The sequence below is a fragment of the Oryx dammah genome, unplaced genomic scaffold (genome assembly GCF_014754425.2).
Source record: "Oryx dammah isolate SB20612 unplaced genomic scaffold, SCBI_Odam_1.1 HiC_scaffold_6, whole genome shotgun sequence".
NCBI lineage: Eukaryota > Metazoa > Chordata > Mammalia > Artiodactyla > Bovidae > Oryx > Oryx dammah.
The window spans coordinates 19,625,496-19,645,541 of NW_024070190.1; the positions used below are offsets into that span (position 1 = coordinate 19,625,496).

The following is a 20,046-nucleotide window of genomic DNA, read 5'->3' on the forward strand; positions in this document are numbered from 1 at the left end:
ATGCAGAGATCCAAAGAATAGCAAGGAGAGATAAGAAAGACTTCACAAACACAGTATTGTAAAGTAAAATAAAGTAAAAATAAAAAATTAAATAAAAAAAAAAGACTTCCTCAGTGATCAATGCAAAGAGATAGAGGAAAACAATAGAATGGGAGACTAGAGATCTCTTCAGGAGAATTAGAGATACCAAAGGAACAATTCATGCAAAGATGGGGTCGATAAAGGACAGAACTGGTATGGACCTAACAGAAGCAGAAGATGTTAAGAAGAGGTAACAAGAATACACAGAAGAACTATACAAAAAAGATCTTCATGACCCAGATAACCACAGTGGTGTGATCATTCACTTAGAGTCAGACATCCTGGAATGTGAAATCAAGTGGACCTTAGAAAACATCACTATGAACAAAGTTAGTGGAGGTGATGGAATTCCAGGTGAGCTCTTTCAAATCCTGAAAGATGATGCTGTGAAAGTGCTGCACTCAATATGAGAGCAAATTTGGAAAACTCAGCAGTGGCCACAGGACTGGAAAAGGTCAGTTTTCATTCCAATCCCAAAGAAAGGCAACGCCAAAGAATGCTCAAACCACCGCACAATTGCACTCATCTCAGTTCAGTTCAGTTCAGTTCAGTCACTCAGTCATGTCCGACTCTTTGCAACCCCATGAATCGCAGCATGCCAGGCCTCCCTGTCTATCACCAACTCCCGGAGTTCACCTAAACTCATGTGCATCGAGTCAGTGATGCCATCCAGCCATCTCATCCTCTGTTGTTCCCTTCTCTTCCTGACCTCAAGCCCTCCCAGCATCAGGGTCTTTTTCAATGAGTCAACTCTTTACGTGACGTGGCCGAAGTGTTGGAGTTTCAGCTTCAGCATCAGTCCTTCCAACGAATATTCAGGACTGATTTCCTTTAGATGGACTGATTGGATCTCCTTGTAGTCCAACGGACTCTCAAGAGTCTTCTCCAACACCACAGTTCAAAAGCATCAATTCTTTGGTGCTCAGCTTTCTTCACAGTCCAACTGTCACATCCATACATGACCACTGGAAAAACCATAGCCTTGACCAGAAGGACCTTTGTTGGCAAAGTAATGTCTCTGCTTTTTAATATGCTATCTAGGTTGGTCATAACTTTCCTTCCAAGGCGTAAGCACTCATCTCACATGCTAGCAAAATAATGCTCAAAATTCTCCAAGCCTGGCTTCAACAGTATATTGTCACCCTGCTTATTTAACTTCTATGCAGAGTACATCATGAGAAATGCTGGACTGGATGAAGCACAAGCTGGGATCACGATTTCTGGGAGAAATATCAATAACCTCAGATGTGCAGGTGACACCACACTTATGGCAAAAAGCAAAGAACTAAAGAGCCTCTTGATGAAAGTGAAAGAGGAGAGTGAAAAAGTTGGCTTAAAGCTCCACATTCAGAAAACTAAGATCATGGCATCTGGTCCCATCACCTCATGGCAAATAAATGGGGAAACAGTGGAAACAGTGTCAGACTTTATTTTTGGGGGCTTCAAAATCACTGCAGACGGTGACTGTAGCCATGAAACTAAAAGATGCTTGCTCTTTGCAAGAAAAACTATGACCAATCTAGACAGCATATTAAAAAGCATAGACATTACTTTGCCAACAAATGTCCATAGGTCAACAAAGGATATGAGTTTGGGCAAGCTCCAGGAGATGGTGAAGGACAGGAAAGCTTGATGTGCTACAGTCCATGGGGTTGCAAAGAGTCAGACACAACTTAGGAACTGAACAAGTAACAACAACAACAACCAGCTGGAAAAGAGGTTAATAAACATGAAAAATAGAATGATAAGCTCTAACATACTGTTGATTGGATTTCTAGAAGGAAATAGGAAATAGCAGGGGAAAATAGTATTGAAAGGTAGTATGGTTTAGATTTCTCTAGAATTATTGAAAAAACTAAACTCCAGATCTAGGAAGCCTAAGAATCAGGAGCAGAATAAAAATTGAAAATACACTTCATGTTGTGACTGCAAAATGCCAGAAATGGAGAAACATCTGAAGAGTGTCCATGCAGAAGTGGTCATCTTCAAAGGAATGACAGTTAAACTGATTCCTAATAACTCGAGGTTGTGGGCTGAATATGCCTGCCAATATTCTAATACCATCCCAGTGAGACTGATTTTTGAGCTGCTGCTCTGTGGAACTGTGACCGAATAAAATTTTGTTGTTCCAAGCCAACAAGTTTGTAATAATTTGTTATTACAACCATAGGAATCTAATACACTGAACTAAAATGGAAGCAAGACTATAATGCAATATTATGTTTACTGTGCTATGAAAAATAATGTTTAACTTAGCATTTTTTAAAGAATGAGATCCAAATAAAAATGCTTTTTAATAAACAAAAACTAAATTTGTCACCAACAAACCCACATTTAAAGGAAATTCTAAATGATATACTTCAAGGCAAGAAAAATAATCTTAGATGTAAGGTTTGAGGGCCACAGAAGAATGTTTAACAAATATATTGATAAATATTGGTTAAGTAGATAAGTATTTACTGTATAAAATAATAGAAATTATGTGTAATAAGAGAGCATAATGAAAACTAGAATTAAAACACTAGACATTGTTACAACATTAGTTGAGATGATGATTAGAGATAAAGATTGAGAGAGTAAGAATATTGATTAATTTCACACTTATGCAATTAAAGTATTTATGATATCCAAAGAAAAAATAATGGACAATATTGTTATAGCTTTGAAAAGAGAGTAAGAAAATGAAAATAGGAAAAAATCATTTCAAGAATCTAAAGAGAAGGAAAAAGACCAGTAAAATATGTAATGTCAATAGTATGATGAACTCAGTTCATTTATATGTATGATCATTGTCCAATATAAATGGATTGAGATTTCAACTAAAATGTCTAGGATGGATATGAAAAATTGAGTATATTTTGCTTACAAGAATCCCAACTAAAATGAGATACAGAGGAAGATTGACAGCAAAGAAATAGGAAAAGAACAGCCAGATACTAACCAAAACGAAAGTGGTGTATATATTAATAGCAGTAAACTATAAGGCAAGATATGTTACTAGAAATAGAGGATATATAAATAATGACAAAAGTTTCAGTTGAGCAAGGAGTTATAATTCTAAATTTATATGTAATTAAGAAAACTCCAAATATGATTGTTGAAAATAAAGATTGAATACAAACAGAAATGGAAAAATTCCCCATCTAATGGACCTAAAAATGGGCCACTGAAATCAGCAGCACTTGGATAGTGGAAACACAAAACATTCCTGCAAACTGTCACAAAGTGAGGCTTCCTACCTTTTAAAGGATTTGGGTTACACATTCCACACGCTCAGGTTATAATGCATTGAAGATAACTGAAAAATAATTACCTCATGTTTGGAAAAAATTTTAAACTCTAGTAAACTACTCATGAGTCAAAAACATTTCAAAGAGGACTTTTAGAAACAATGATACAATTAATATATGCGATAACTTGTGGGTCATAACTAAAGCATGTTTGATTGTAGATCTATAGTCTTAAATAGTCCATTCAGTTCAGTTCAGTTCAGTTCTGTTCAGTCGCTCAGTCGTGTCCGACTCTTTGCGACCCCATGAATCGCAGCACGCCAGGCCTCCCTGTCCATCACCAACTCCTGGAGTTCACTCAGACTCACGTCCATCGAGTCAGTGATGCCATCCAGCCATCTCATCCTCGGTCGTCCCCTTCTTCTCCTGCCCCCAATCCCTCCCAGCATCAAAGTTTTTTCCAATGAGTCAACTCTTCGCATGAGGTGGCCAAAGTACTGGAGTTTAAGTTTTAGCATCATTCCTTCCAAAGAAATCCCAGGGCCGATCTCCTTTAGGATGGACTGGTTGGATTTCCTTGCAGTCCAAGGGACTCTCAAGAGTCTTCTCCAACACCACAGTTCAAAAGCATCAATTCTTCGGCGCTCAGCCTTCTTCACAGTCCAACTCTCACATCCATACATGACCACAGGAAAAACCATAGCCTTGACTAGACGGACCTTAGTCAGCAAAGTAATGTCTCTGCTTTTGAATATGCTATCTAGGTTGGTCATAACTTTTCTTCCACGGAGTAAGCGTCTTTTAATGTCATGGCTGCAGTCACCATCTGCAGTGATTTTGGAGCCCCAAAAAATAAAGTCTGACACTGTTTCCACTGTTTCCCCATCTATTTGCCATGAAGTGATGGGACCAGATGCCATGATCTTCGTTTTCTGAATGTTGAGCTTTAGGCCAACTTTTTCACTCTCCACTTTCACTTCCATCAAGAAGCTTTTTAGCTCCTCTTCACTTTCTGCCATGAGGGTGGTGTCATCTGCATATCTGAGGTTATTGATATTTCTCCTGGCAATCTTGATTCTAGCTTGTGTTTCTTCCAGTCCAGCGTTTCACATGGTATACTCTGCATAGAAGTTAAATAAGCAGGGTGACAATATACAGCCTTTCGTTCTCCTTTTCCTATTTGGAACCAGTCTGTTGTTCCATGTCCAGTTCTAACTGTTGTTTCCTGACCTGCATTAGGAAAGAAAAAATGTTTAATATTCATCAGCTAAGTTTCATATGGAAACAGTTTCAAAAATAACCACTTAATAAATCCAAAGAAAATGGAAAAATAAAAATAATAAAGTTAAGAGTAGACATTGATGAAATAGAAAACCAGCACATAAAACAGTATCTATTAAGGTAAAACATACTTTTTAAGGAGAATTTGTGAAATATATTAACTTATAGGGTCAAAATAAGAGGGAAGATACACAAATACAGATTAATAGAAATGCACGATGGCACACAACTTTAGATGCATTGGGGAGAATAGAAGAAGTAGAATGACATTGTGAACAACTTATGCCAATCAATTGGAAAATTTGGACAACATGCCTAAACATGTAGGAAAAAAAAATGACAGGGCGAGGAATGCAAAACAAGAAAATTCCTATAGAAATAAGGAAATTTAATCAGTAACAAAAATCTTTTGACAAAGAAAGCACCAAGTTGGATGAATTTATAGCCTAGTTTTACTTAATAATCTAGAAACTAGAGAAGGTATCTGTAGCATGTGATAAGAACTTAACATCCAGAACTGAATAAAAGGTCCTATAAATCAACATGCAAAATATAAAACCCAGTGGAAATTAGACAAAAATCACAAGCACACAAAAGGAAACAGATGACTCATGCGTGTATGAAAGATATTTAACTCTTTTAAGTATTAGGGAAGTGAAAATTAAAGTCTAGTGATGTACCAATTCATTCTCACCCGACTGGCAAATATTAGGAAGTCATAGCATATCAGGTGGGGAAGGAAATGGCAACCCACTCCAGTATTCTTGTCCAGAGAATCCTGTGGACGGAGCGCTGCTGTCCATAGGGTTGCACAGGGTTGGACACGACTGGAGTGACTTAGCAGCAGCAGCAGCAGCAGGATATCGGGATCAGGAAAGGAAGAACAACAACTCTTCACCACACATGATTATAAGTGGATACAAATCACTCTGGAAATTTGGTATTATCTAGTAAATTTGAATACATTCCTATTTTCCTATGGTCTTCCCTTGTGGCTCAGGCTGGTAAAGAATACTCCTGCAGTGTGGGAGACCTGGGTTCGATCCCTGGGTTGGGAAGATCCCCTGGAGAAGGGAAAGGCTACCCACTCCAGTATTCTGGCCTGGAGAATTCCATGGACTGTATAGTCCACAGGGTCACAGACAGTCGGGCACGGCTGAGTGACTTTCACTTTCATATTCTCCTGTGGAGGAATTCTAATTCCAGGTATGTAGAGTAATTCTTAAAGGTGTGCACCAAGACACACAGGCAAGAAAAATTGCTCATAGAAGGTTTGTTCCTAATAGGAAAGAAGCAAAAACATTCAAATGGTAATCACAATACCATGAATACATTGTGGCAGAATCATACAATGCAAAGCATACAGCTGTGAAAATGAATAAACCAGAGCTGCATCCATCACCGTGAATAGATCACAAAAACTTAATGTTAAACCCAGGGGGTTTTAGATGTTGGTGAATACTGGAATTATCTGGAGAGCTAATGTAGAACACAGAAGCTTAGCTTGTTGAAATGGGACAAGACTGGACGTCTGTAATTTTGTCACTTCCCCAGGTGATCCTGATACAAGACTCAGTTTGAGAACCACTGTGTTAAAACACAATGGTAAGAGGCATGCAGACTGTTTAGCTTACACAAAGCTAAGCAAAATGTGCAAGCCTAAGATATGTATTATCTAGGTTACATACATAAGTTATGGCATGACAGAGGGAACTCCTGATGAGGAAGTGGCAAGCATTTGGGAAAGAGGCATCCAATCAAGATGCAGGTTATATTTTATTTCTTGATGGAAGGTACACTGAAATAATTTTATTATTCATAATTTATGTAGTGTTTGTGCATTAAGGTCCATCTAGTCAAAGCTATGGTTTTTCCAGTAGTCGTGTATGGATGTGAGAGTTGGACTATAAAGAAAGCTGAGCACAGAAGAATTGATGCTTTTGAACTGTGGTGTTGGAGAAGACTCTTGAGAAGTCCCTTGGACTGCAAGGAGGTCCAGCCAGTCCATCCTAAAGGAAATCAGTCCTGGGTGTTCATTGGAAGGACTGATGTTGAAGTGGAAGCTCCAATATTTTGGCCACCTGATGCGAAGAGCTGACTCATTTGAAAAGACCCTGATGCTGGGGCAGATTGAAGGCAGGAGGAGAAGGGGATGACAGAGGATGAGATGGTTGGATGGCATTACCGACTCGATGGACATGGGTTTGGGTGGAATCCGGGAGTTTGTGATGGACAGGGAGGCCTGGCGTGCTGCCGTTCATGGGGTTGCAAAGAGTCAGACATGACTGAGCGACTGGACTGAACTGAACTGATGGATACACTCCACATGGAACTGTCCATCTGTAATCTGAATCTGGGTTATATGCTTCCATGGGATGGGGGCATCCTGGCAACGCTTGTAACAAGGAAGATTTATTTTGAGCCTGTGCCCTTCCACACATCAGCTCTTAGTTGAGTGTAGGGATATGATGTGTTACTGTTTCATTGCTGCCTTGCTGACTTTGGTGAGGTGAGTGGACGTCACACAGTAGACACACATTGTCTTGTTTCTTCTGCTAGTAGCACTCTCTGGAAGGAATGTTCAGCTGAGACAAAGGGAAAGTTTGTTCTCCAAGTTGTTTATGTAAATTGGCTGCTTGATTGCCCTCTGCACCCTTAGGAAGACCCAGAGTTTGATCCTCTTCCCAGTAGTCCAGAGGCTGACCTGGATTCCAGCCTGGAAGCAGTTCCTGGCATCAGTGAGCAGGGTGTGAGCCGATACCTGTGTGCAGCCCAGTAATACTAAAGGACCTGGTGGGGCCATCAGGACAGGAGAAGGCCTGGCATGGAGCTGAGGGAGCTGACTGATGGTGCAGACTTGGGTATCTTCAAAGCAAATGACAAATCCCTGGGAGAAGTGACCCTTTTCACTGCCTCCAAGGACCCAGGGGAGTTGCTTCTGTGGATTCTTAGCATCTGATTGCAGCAATCTCTGTATTAGATACTAGGGATAGGCCCAGAGGTGTGGCGGAGAAGGCGATGGCACCCCACTCCAGTACTCTTGCTTGGGAAATCCCATGGAGGGAGGAGCCTGGTGGGGTGCAGTCACTTTCACTTTTCACTTTCATGCACTGGAGAAGGAAATGGCAACCCAGTCCAGCGTTCTTGCCTGGAGAATCCCAGGGACAGCAGAGCGTGGTAGACTGCCATCTATGGGGTCGCACAAAGTCGGACATGACTGATGTGACTTAGCAGCGGCAGCAGAGGTGTGGGGAGGTGGCTGGTAGTGCTCTGACTCACAGTGAGTGGGTGGGAACAGGACTGCGGGAGATTCTGCAGAGATCCTTAGGGCAAGGGAGGCATACAGCAGCTAACGGGTTGGAGGAAGCTATGCCAAGTTCTCATCTCTGTCCTGGAAATGTAGAATTGGAAAGGAACGGTCTGGAGATCAGGGCTACTTGCAGGAGGGCTTGACTTGCGGGACCCTTGACTAGGTCCTGGCTGCCCTGACATCAGTCCCGCCATATGCTGCTGCTTATTGTAGGGAAGTGAGGCTATATCTACCAGAAAGTTACTGTGTTCTCCTATCCGTCAGGCCCTCTACAGTTTCCAAGGTTATTGTTGAAGGGTAGTAGGGAGGGTTCAATGCTATTGACTCTCCTATCTGGAAGTTGAGGGTGCAGGGTAGGTTTAATAAAAGAGCTTCTATGGTGACCTCTGCCATCAAGCTGTTGCTGCTTCTGCTAAGTCACTTCAGTCGTGTCTGACTCTGTGCGACCCCATAGATGGCAGCCCACCAGGCTCTGCCATCCCTGGATTCTCCAGGCAAGAATACTGGAATGGGTTGCCATTTCCCTCTCCAATGCATGAAAGTGAAAAGTGAAAGTGAAGTCGCTTAGTTGTGTCCTACTCTTTTTGTGACCCCATGGACTGCAGCCCACCAGGCTCCTCCATCCATGGGATTTTCCAGGCAAGAGTACTGGAGTGGGGTGCCATTGCCTTCTCCACTGCTATCAAGAGTAAGTGAGACAAACAAAAGGTATGTCACATATCCATTTCTTTTAAGTGTGCTGACTTTGATGAACCCCCTTACACATAATTTGAATTATTTCCTCATGACCTCATGATTTTTCTAGGTTACCTCCCACCCATGAAGACCTCTATATTCCTTCTTCAAGTAAAGCTGACCATGCTGCGCATTGGTCTTTCTTACAGTTTTACTTTCTAGTAGGTTAGAACATGAGTTCTCTCATCCTGCTGTCCTGCTTGGGGCAATGTGTCCATTAGCAGGGCAGCTAAGAGCAGAGCACAAATGTCCAGGCTCAGCTACATTCTCTGCTTTGTTTTCTGAAGCCCAACTGGATCCTGGGCTCTTCTCACTTGGTGGTCCAAAGATATGAACATTTTGCAATTTCCTCACCATTGATTGTCAGTTGGTCCCAATCCAATATGATCATCGTTCCTTAAACAGACTTTTGTCTGAAATACAAAGTTTAAGTGGTTGAAACCCAGATTCAGTATGTACAAGCACTTTAATTCTTTAGAAATGCCTGCAGTTTTTACATTTGGGAACTATTGATCATTCTAAAAGGATGCAACTCTTAATTTCTTCCTTTCTCCCAGATCTAGTACATGGTTATAACTGACCAGTCTATACATTCATTTTGAGTACCTAGGACAGTTCCTGAAAGTGCTTTGTTTACCTTTAAATCCTTAAACATGTTATGTTCTTGTTTATGTGATTCTGAAAATTCCCGATCACTATTTCTAACCTCATTAGCTCCATTCATACTTTCTCATTGTCTCAAAGCTGGGCTGTGTCATCTGCAAGGAGGAAGACTTAAGGCCAATTTTAAAACACAGTTATTCATGGTTAAAATCTTGACTTGCAACCAACACAGATAAGAGTCACTTCTTAGAACCAGTGAACCAGAGCTTTCTTAGCCTCTCTTCCACCAATAAAACCCTTGGTGAATGTCCATTTTTTATAGTCCCCGAGTTGATCTCAGACATGAGCTGTTTTGTTACTCTCTAATCCTCTCTCTGTACAGCAGTCAGAGATTTTTAAAAATGTAAATCTGATTGTGGCTTTATTGGTGCATAAAATCTTTCAAGTGCTTCTCGTCATCTATAGTGTGGATGTCTTAGCAGCATTTACTGAACCCCATAACCACACCTGGTCTAGGACACAGATCCCACACTGCCTTTGATCATTCCTCTCTCCTGCCAGTGGCCCTGCCCCTCCCTAGGGTGGAGGGACACCTTCCTGCCTGTACCATTGCCTCCATCTTCAGCAGTACTACCACCAACTCGACTCTTCGCTGTCCTGCCTGCTCGCCTTTACCAGCAAACACTTTGCCTAATAAGTTCATCCTTCAGTGCTAATTCCTCACAGAAGCCTCTTCCTGGAAAGAGCTCCCCTTGGCCTGCTCCCTTTGCTCTTTTTACGTATGAGAGTGCTCATTTTAAATAGGGTAATAACAGGATCTACCTCATAGCATTCCTAAGGCTGTTGCAAGTACAAAATGAGATAATGCGTGTAAAGAACTTAGCACACGGGCCATGTGGAAGTTCGATGGGTTCTTTTGCCCCTAGATTTCCGTATGACATCACTCCATATATTTCACCCTATGATGACCTTGAGTTTCACCAGATGGAATTAAGCCTGACTCATTCACAGCTATACCCGTTGTAACACAGAACAAAACATTGAGGAGCTGTTGGGTAGATTTTGTGCAATGAATGAATGGATGAATGAATGGATATATTTTAAAATTTTGTATGTATGCAAATCTTTAAAAAATCTAATTATTAAAGAATTATGGGAAACTTACTGCATTTTGTTCAGCTCTGTCAGAGGAAGCCAGTTTTCCTTATCTACATCAGGTAGACAACTCCCAACAGGAAACTGAGCCTTTTATTCCAGCTAATGCCTCTCATGACACTTGATAGTATTGGTTCTTTTAGGGTTTGACTCCATGGAAGCCAATGCATTGGTGGTTTAGCTGCAGATTATCTTTTTCTGTCCTTCAGGGAAGGTGTCGAATAATCCTGTTTGCATTTTAGGGTAAACAAGTATTATTTGTAAGTAATTAGCTAACAAACTGTTTGACCTTGAGCCCAAACTTATAACCCCTTTGGCATCAACTATTTGGGCTGTCAACCTAGACATCTACTGGTAAGTCTTCTGCAGAGATTATGAGGTCATAAGTCAATGGTAAGCATTTCTGGTTATCTTCCCAGGAAATCAGTGACCCAGAGATCCTGGATCTGGTCCACAGCGCCCTTGGCAGGATGACTGTGGTCCGGCAGATCTTCCCTTCTGCAAAGGACAACCAGAAATGCATGAGGAACAACCACCGCATCTCCTCCTTGCTCTGCGACCCCCAGGAAGGCTACCTCCAGATGCTGCAGGTCAGTGCTGGCCTCCTAAACTTCTTCCAGGAGGGAGGCTCACCCATACCCTTGGTCTGCCTCGTGCAACAGTGTGCCTCAGCTCTGGTTGAGCACACTTCTCCACCAACTGTAATTATTAGAACTCTGTCATTTGCTGAAATTGAAACCGGTCAGCTGGGCAGTACCTCTAAGCACATTAGCAGGCAATTATGGCCGATGTCAGCAGATGCAGCATGTTAGCTCACTGGGTGCCTCTTGTATTTAAAAGTTGCACACTTAGGGAGTAAGGAGAGTCCTGTATCTTAAGTTTCTGTGATGACTGTGTTGATGGGGAATGATTTCATCTCTCAGGACTGGGGACAGAGCCTTCCTGTGGAGAGTCATCATTTTGAACCCATTTTAAGTTCTTCCCTGTAGAAAGTCAAAAATATGGAAATAACTGGGAAACGTCTCAGCTCCTCTTCTGAATGCTAAATCTTAAGTCAGCCAGAACACTGCTGGAATCCTAGCTGAGCAGGAGGGCACAAAAGGTAGAAACATGACTTGCCCACCTGGTCCCTTCCTTCCAAGATGAGAAACACAGAGTGTGTATGATTAGTCCCTCCACTACTCTTTTGACATAGGTGCAATCAAGCTTAGCTTTTCTTAGGCCTGGGAGGTGGATGTGGAGCTGTGCACCCATGGTGAGAAGTGGTTTTCTTCCTGCATATTTGGGGGTAATGGTGAAGATTGTCTGTTGGTAGACTGGCATCTGAAACTCCACTAGGAACATGGTCCCTAAGAAAATTTTCTTTCAATGCTTGGTGGGAACCACATAACAGAAGGAAATTTTTCCCACCTGGGTTTGTGAAAAGTACTCATAATTTATGCATGGGATATGGCTGCCACTCAGTGTTTGAAACTAGTTTACCCCTTCTTTCCACCTGGCATAGGGGCTGTAGGGCAGTGATGGGCTGTGTCTGCCTCTAGAGTATCAGTCCCATCCCAGGTCATCTTGGTAACATCTAATCATGGGGCATATATTTTGGGAAGGGAGGTTATTATAATCTCTAGAGTGAGCTATGTACGTGTGTGATTTGTCACAGTACCAAATCCATTCTATAATCTTAACTGGGGAGAGCGGAAGCATGCTCCCACAGATGGCAAATGCTAGAAATGTGTCCTTGGTTGGTAAGGAAGCATAGAAGACATTGGATTTCACTGGAGTGACTCCCACTAGCCCAAGTCCACCGCTCCAGGGAGACATCACAAGGTCTGGGATCTTTGAAAGATGGTGAGGTGCTGACCAGGAAAGTAGATCAAAGACCTCTGAAGGGCCCATGGACTCGAAAGCCCTGGGCATATGCAGCAGGCGTGGAAGGTGCTTTATTTTAGGGTGCTGCTGTCCTGCTCTGCCTTTGTCTTTTCTAGAGTTTGGAAGAAGAGGTGAGGGCCTCTCACACTGACTCTGTATTAGCACCTCACTCTCCATGTGGATGGAAGTGTAGTGTGACCACGTGGCCCAGGCAATGTGTGCTCGTCCCCACCCAGGGCCAGAGCGGGAGGTGCCTGCCACTCTCTGTGGGGGCCAGACCCCGAGGGGCTCTCACTCCCAGGAAGGTCTCTATGGGTTCTCTCTCCCCAAAAGGCTTCATCCTTCCCCAAAGACACACCAGCCCTATTCTACCCCGCCCCATACCCCCTGTTCATTTTCCCATTTCTTTCTTGCCTTACTGTACTTCTTCTACTCCACAAGAAAAGAGGGCTGCTTCCTATTTCACCAACATGTCCTGCCCTGGTGGGATGGAGGGAGACAGCCAAAGTATGGCTCATCAAGGTCTTGATTAGTCATTTTGCCATGGACAGGAAGCTCAGGTGAGCTCTTTCGTTCATATCAGTCACACAGGATGTAAAGAATCTGTCCTGGAGGACAAGAGAGGAAAAGACACTGATTGCAGCAGAGAAGAATGCAGTAGAGGACTTTCTGAAACAACACACGTTTATTAGGAGAATGAACAAAGCCATGGCTCTGCGGTGGGGGGCTAATCCTCAGGTGAAGGTCCGTGCAATATCGAACACAGAATCCTGGCCACCCTACCTCTCTCTGTTTCTGTGGAGAGCCAGACGCCGTATGAAGAGCAAAGATTTAAGAGCTGCATCACAGATCTTGCAGCAGCAGTAGCAGCAGTAACAGCAGCAGCAGTAGTAATAGCAGTGGTAGCAACAGTGATAGTAACAGTAACAGTAACAGTAGCAGCAATAGCAGCAGCAGTATAATAGTAGCAGCAGCAACAGAAGCAACAGCAACGGAAGCAACAATAGATATAGTAGAAGAAGCAGCAGCAGCAGCAGCACAGGAGCCAGGTTGCTTGGGTTCAAATCCCAGTAAATCTAGCTACCAATGAGTTTTTATTATTTATTTGTTGTTCTATGCCTCTGCTTCCTTCTCTGTATGCTGGGGACTCAAATATTACCTACCCCTCAGAGTCGTAAGGAAGATAAATGAGAGGATGTATAGACAGCAACAAGAAGAAGGCCGAGCTGTTAACAGAACTATCCTTCTAGAGGATGTGGCCAGGTGTGCTTGGGTTTCCATGGGAAGACTGAACGTGGCCTCAGTATTTTTTGAACAGTGTGATGTAGTCGACTTTTGTCCTGAGCGTGCTCTTTGAAAGTCTCACAGTGGGTGGGAGAGCTCACTTCTGTCTGGCCCCTCATCACCGGTGTTGGGCACCACTTACCATTGCCTCAGTCATGCAGGAACTCCATCAGTGCTGCCTTGGGTGGGAGAGGGGAGGCCAGTGTCTTTGCGGCCTGCATAGCTCTTCAGATAAGACCCTGCTCCTTGGAGACTCTCGATAAGGACTAATGGGGTAGATCTGTTAAGAATGCAGGTTTTAACATAAGTTAAACTGTCTCTGGAAGCCTCTTTATATATCTATAAATAAAATACTTTATTAAATGAATCTATCTCCATTTGTTGCATCTGCTTCCTTGTACAGGCTGTGATGAGAGGCAAATGTGGATTTATTTACTCATCCCACCCAACAACCATTTGGGCAGCTTGTAGATTCATCTCATTTACAAGCCATTCCCTTCAAGTTTTCTCTGTAGCTATTACCACTTCTTTCTTTCTTAATGACAGTGTAGAAGGCAAACTAATTTCTACTAGCCTCTAGCTGTGAGATTTATTGAGAAGATTCCAACATGTTTAGCACAACCAACTGAAGGGAAAAAAACACACAACATTGATGTCATGGATTATTAACTTTGTCTTGATGGAATTAATGAAAATTCTTTTGGAAATGGAGCTCTCAAGTCCATCTTTAGTTCTTCCCCCAGACAGCTTCTCTTGGGATGATAATTCTGGGTTAGAAGTTTTCAAGAAGGCTATCAAAAGCAGGGAATTTTTGCAAGATCATCCATCTCTCTGCTTCTGCACTGAGCTGACCTCAGAAGCTCCATCTTCTTCTATTAGGCCTGTGGTCAGGGATTTTTGTGCTGCAAAGCCAACCAGGCACTATGATAGCAAATCAATTTGGTTCCTATTTAGTAAAGAGAACATGTTTTGGAAGAAAAGTACCTAAGTAAGTGGCTTCCATTGGCTCCAAAGCCATTGCTTTTGCAACGTGCAGTGCTGTTGTTTATTTTTCCCTACAAAGCACTGTCTTATTTGGGTGCTTCTCATTCTTATTTTCTCAACAGGTTTGTTTAGGGGTTGTCTGTGATAAAAATGACAAGACCCTAAGAACCCCCGAGGCTTTGCTCAGATTTTATGGGCCGCCTTGCTCAGAGCAGCATCTGAACCATCCTTGGTCTTTAGGACTGCATTGCCTGATGACTTCAGGGCTGCAATTAACCTAACAAATGAATTGTCACATTGTTACTCGACTTCTAGTCAAATGTGTTTCCAAAGCGGGACAGGCAAATGATAGAAGCTGTGTTGTCTGGTCACTGTGGAGCCAGAACCTTGAATTAGGCTGCAGGAGCTAAAGTGGTGTTGTCATAAAATGCTCCCTTAGGTTGGGATTTCTCTTCTTTGTGAATTTTAAAATTGTAAGATGGCTTAATAGATGGAATCGTTGCTCCCTCTTTCAACTTGTTACAGCATTTTGACCCCACTCCCCACACCACCACCTCTTGCATCTCTATTTCTTTAAGGCTTTTTGCACACTTGTCCCAAGCTTACAAGTTTCTTGTCAACCTGCCTATAGAAGCCTTTCCTCTGAAGCAGCACCAAACCTCTTCATACCAGAGTTCCTTTGGACGTCTTGTCATTTTCGCTGGTTTACTTCACCCTAAAGACCCAGATGGGACATGTAGTGGCCAGCATGGATCGATGCCTTTCTCAGAGACAGGTGCACAGGTGGTCCCCTTGGGTACAGCTGATTGCCTTCCTGGCCACGGGTGGCTATATGAACAGCTGGAGGCCAGAGAGCCTTGGGTAGAGCAAATGACCCTCAACGCTCCACCCTCCTCACATCTTGGATTCAACATGAGGAGAGCTCCCCCGACTCTCTGCCCTCTGCCACCATCTGTTCCCTCCTCAGGCCTGGACGTGGCTTCCCCTCTCAGGATGGGTGGGCTGGCAGCAGGTTGGCAGAGAGGTTGCACCTGGAGATGGATTTCTTGGGCTGTGACATCTGGGCATCGGCTTGTCCTCCCAGTGGGACCCTCTGCTGGTCTGAGTGTGCTGGATGGACAGAGCCTGTCTGAGGATCTGGTCAGAGGTCGGTTCCTGCTGTTTGTCTCTGTGAGGTCTCTCTGCACACTCCACTTTGCTTGATTAATGATGGAGGCAAGAGAAACCCAGACTCTTTGGAAAGCTGGCGGAAATGCAGCCTTTCTTAATGGAAACATTTCCCACATTGCCAGCTTCGGTGTTGGGCAGATAATGGTCTGGTGGTGAGGTGCAGCTGGCCCTCATGGCTGTAACCCTCGCCTTCCATCCATCTTCCCATGCCTTCCAGGATGACTTGTGCCTTGATAATGTGAATGCCCAGCACCTCCCTGGGCCCCTGAGTATAAGGGCGGCAAGGCTGGAGCAATCTAATGTGATTTGCCCAGACTCTGATATACTGTGGAGAAATGTGTGTGGAGCTCTGGGAGCGCAGACAGCCGGCGCCCTAGCAGAGCCAGTCATCCTTGAGGGCCTCTCCCTTCCATCTGACGGGGATGCACACCGGGCTCAGCCTGCTGAGGGTCAGATAGAACCAAGTGTGTATGGCTCTGCTGAAGAGCTCAGGGCATTTCATGGGAGTGGGGTGGGGGAGCGGGGGGCTCTGTTTCCTTTACTGCTGACCCTCGTACTGCTTCTAGGGACTCAGTAAGTAAGGAAACAAATCACCTGGGCTTCTGATGGGACTGCTGCTACCGCGTCTAGTATCAACGCAGATGGGAAATCAGAGCCTTTCCTGGTTTCAACAAGACAACACATCTCAGTCCCAGAGATGGTGTCACATACGGTGGGCCTGGGAGTGGGACTTTTGCATTGTAGCTGCACAAACAGCTTCTCAGGTTCTGAGTCTTCCCCGGGGAGATGTGATTGCTCCTCTGCTGCCCCATTCCCCCCATCCTGTGCTTCATCCTTTCTCCACATCTTGCTGCCCTCCCTTTCCTATTACCCTCTATTTCCCCTAACTGGGTCTTGACTCCAAAATAAATTCTCCTTATTTTCTCATGAAGATCAATTTAACAATTTTACTGGTAGCCTTTGCTCCTGCTGACACAAGGTATTTTCTTAAATAAAATATAGTTACTGATGTAATGGGGATTCTTGGTGTTAACTCTTAGGAAAAAAATCTATCTTTCCATCCTTGGTCCTCAGTTGGTTTCATGTGATTGGTCTTTAATTATCCAGAAGCCAGGAATGTCTACCTGAGTTTCTTAAAAGCTGAAGCCCAGTCAGGAACTCATAGCTGAATTCTCTCTTATGTCTCCTGCGGATGTGACCTCACCTTCCTTGTTTCCCATCTGAGGACCTGCCTCTTACATAGGGGACTGACTTTGGAAAGACAAGCGTTGCCAGGATGCCCCCATCCCATGGAAGCACATAACCCAGATTCAGATTACAGATGGACAGCTCCACGTGGAATGTATCCGTACAGAGGTCCTATTCCATTTCACAGTGTGGCTTCTATTCTCGATCACTTTTATTCAAGAGGCTTCCTCTTTCCAAACACTTTGACATCTCTTTGTTTCTTCCTAAGAACCGATTTAAAACTATTCATTCAACATCCATTAATTCCGCAGACACACTTTAAGCACTTATTATATGCCAGTTCCTATGTTAGACATTTCACAAATGTTGTCTCTCTGATTCTTGCAAACTCCAAATAAATCAGGAATTTTAATCTCCATTTAGTAACACTTTCCAGTTATAGAGAATGTCATGTGTCAAGGCCCAGAAGCCAAGGAAGGCAGGGGCTGAGTTTAGTGTGTCTGAGGCAAGAAGTACTGGGAAATCAATTAGTGAGGCGAGCAGTGCCAGGGAACGGAGGCCAGGGTGGGTAGTCCTCAGGGATATGACGGGGCAGAATGTGCCTATGGGAATGACAACTCAGTGCAGGGTGGAAGCTGGAGACACATAACCAGGGATTGCCCTATCCCTGGGGAGAAATACGGGCATTTGAACTATGTGGAGGCTGTGGGAGGTGACCATGTAGAGAGGACGCTAGGAAGCACCCCCAGGAGTGACACTCCTAAGCCCGGGCAGGGGATGGGCGGCTGGTGACAGGGTGCAGGGCGTGGCGCCTCCCGCAGGCGCGGGGCTGCTGCTGTTCTAGCTCTAGTCACCTCCCACATGCCGCTTACTCTCCCCTGCATACCTGGATGGTCTTAGCGCAGGACTGGCTGTGCCCTGGACTCTCGTGGCTGAGCCAGCCCTGCAGTGCAAATGTCAGGCTTAAAAGCACGCCAAGCCATCTCCCTTTCAGGAACCTGGGTCAGGGTATTGTGTAGGCCCTCACTCCGGGCCTTCCTATATTGGCAGCTTTTATAACACACAGAGAAGTGGCCTTTTCCTCAAAGAGCAGCCCTGCAACACCTTCGGACATGCAGACCTAAAAGGCCCAGCTCAGCCCCAGGGCGCCATGGCCGTGGTGACCTTGCTGCTGGGCCAGGAGGAAGCCAGGGACATCCACCCAGGTGAGCAGCTTTCTGTGCTGGTCCTGATACCCAGGGTCTTTTGACCCTGAAGCTGCAGGAGCCGTGTATGACCCCTGCTTGCCCTTGAAAAGCTTTCAGGCCAAGGGGCATTGGAGCAGAGGTGAGTGGTGTTGGCAGATCAAAGTTTCTTTGCACAAGAGCCTCCATGCTTCTGTGTGACAGACTCACACTGGGCCCTGGCCACCGGGGACACCCCTGGTTGACAAGCTCTCTGCTGACCCATATTGAAGTCAGGAGCCTGCCTGGGTCCTTTGTTTCTCCTTCTATTCCTTTCTGTCCCTGTTCCCTCCAAAAATAAAACTAAATTCAGAGAGCTTCGGATGATACTTGGCTACTTGGCACCAGGGTTATCACTATCTGCATTTCACAGGGATATTTCACAAGGCAAGTAAATCAAAACCACCCACTGTACCTCTCCAGGGACACTGAACACACTGTATGTTATTGTAATCAAGATAAGGCTAGAGCTTTTTAAAACTGTTTTTGTCTATTTTTTTGGCTGCATTGCACAGCATGCAGGATCTTGGTTCCTCGACCAGGAATCAAACCTGTGTCCCCTACAGTAAAAGCACAGCATCTTAACCACTGGACCACGAGGGAAACCTCAAGGCCAGAACTTCAGATGACTTGTCCAGCATCACCTTGTGAGTGAGAGGAAGAGGAGATTCAGTTCACCCATACTTTGAGCATTTATCAAGCACACGCTCTATCTATGGGCTCCTGTCCCTGCTGGCTGTTGAGCAGTGAGCAGAGCTGGCCCAGGTCAACCCAGGCCCCGGGCTAAGCTTCACAATAGTAGAGTGAGAGTTCCGCTGTATGACACAAAAGAGGGTCCCAGCGTGTATCTCTCGGGGGCTCACCAAACCAGCCGGGCCCCTTGAAGCTGTGTGTACACTTAGAAAGGAGGCCATAGGCTCCCAGGAAAGCCTCAGGTTCCTCTTCCAGCTCTGGCTCTTGTCTGCCTCTGACTTTACTCCATCTGGCATCTTTGACCCAGTTCCAGGTCTTTTGCCGTGCATCCGGGTCTTTCCTCTGCCATGCCCTTGGCCCAGACACTCTGGCCTCTCTTTAGCTTGTCAAGTCAGCTCTCACCTGAAATGCTTTTACAGTCTTTTGTCATTTCTGGGCTGCAGTGCTCTTAGGATAGCCAGAGTCCTGGGCTCCCACTCTCAGAGGAGAGTGGGAGGTAGCTGTTTGTCTGTCTTTTGCTAGAGAACTCTGTGCTGGGCCTCACCTGAGACATGAGAGAGAGAGGCAAGGACTCCTTCAGGCCAGGCCCCCTTCTCTGACCTGCAACCTGTAGCACCAGCTCAGGCTGTTTACTCCTCAAGACCAGCATTGAGTGAGAGTCAATGAAGCTGGGAGCCTCTGTCTCTCTAGATCTTTCCTTTTGACTCAGGGACCTGGCTTCACCAATCCGGGACATTAGCACACTGGTCTTCACCCACCTACCCCGAGGAAAGGTTTCTTTTATGTTTGTCAGGATCTGGAGGGAGCCCCATGGAGAGGCAGCCTTTCTACTGTTCTTGATCTTTGTTTCCCTAAAAGTTCCGTCTCCTGACAACCCTCCCTTGTATACCCACCAGTGAACCTAGACGGTCACCCAAGTTAGAATGCTGAGGTTGCTGAGATGACCCTGCAGCCACAGATAAGTACTGAAGTGTTAGCTTCTGCCCAAAGCAGGGAGAAGTATTGAGACAGCAACTTGTAGGAGACGGGGCAGGAGAGAGAGAAGACGGAAATAGCTCCAGGTGAGGAGCCAGAAGACACTCTGAGCAAATATAAATGAGAAACACATTTTTGTTTGAAGAAAGCATGACTCCTCTCAAGTCAAAGTTGGGGGCATGAAAATCTCTTTTTCCTGCTCTTTTCTACATTTTATGTTTTTGTGAACCAAGATCAATTAGTAGAGATTCATCCATCCACTCATCTA

General features: G+C 44.5%; 1 protein-coding gene across 1 annotated transcript in view; it reads left to right on the forward strand.

Annotated features, from left to right (window-relative positions):
* Positions 1 to 20,046, forward strand: part of GRID1 (glutamate ionotropic receptor delta type subunit 1) — a 679,937-nt gene that overhangs the window by 442,452 nt on the left and 217,439 nt on the right. The window contains exon 6 of the mRNA XM_040242178.1: positions 10,815 to 10,985. Within this exon, the coding sequence (XP_040098112.1) occupies positions 10,815 to 10,985 (171 nt within the window). The remainder of the gene's footprint in view (positions 1 to 10,814; positions 10,986 to 20,046) is intronic.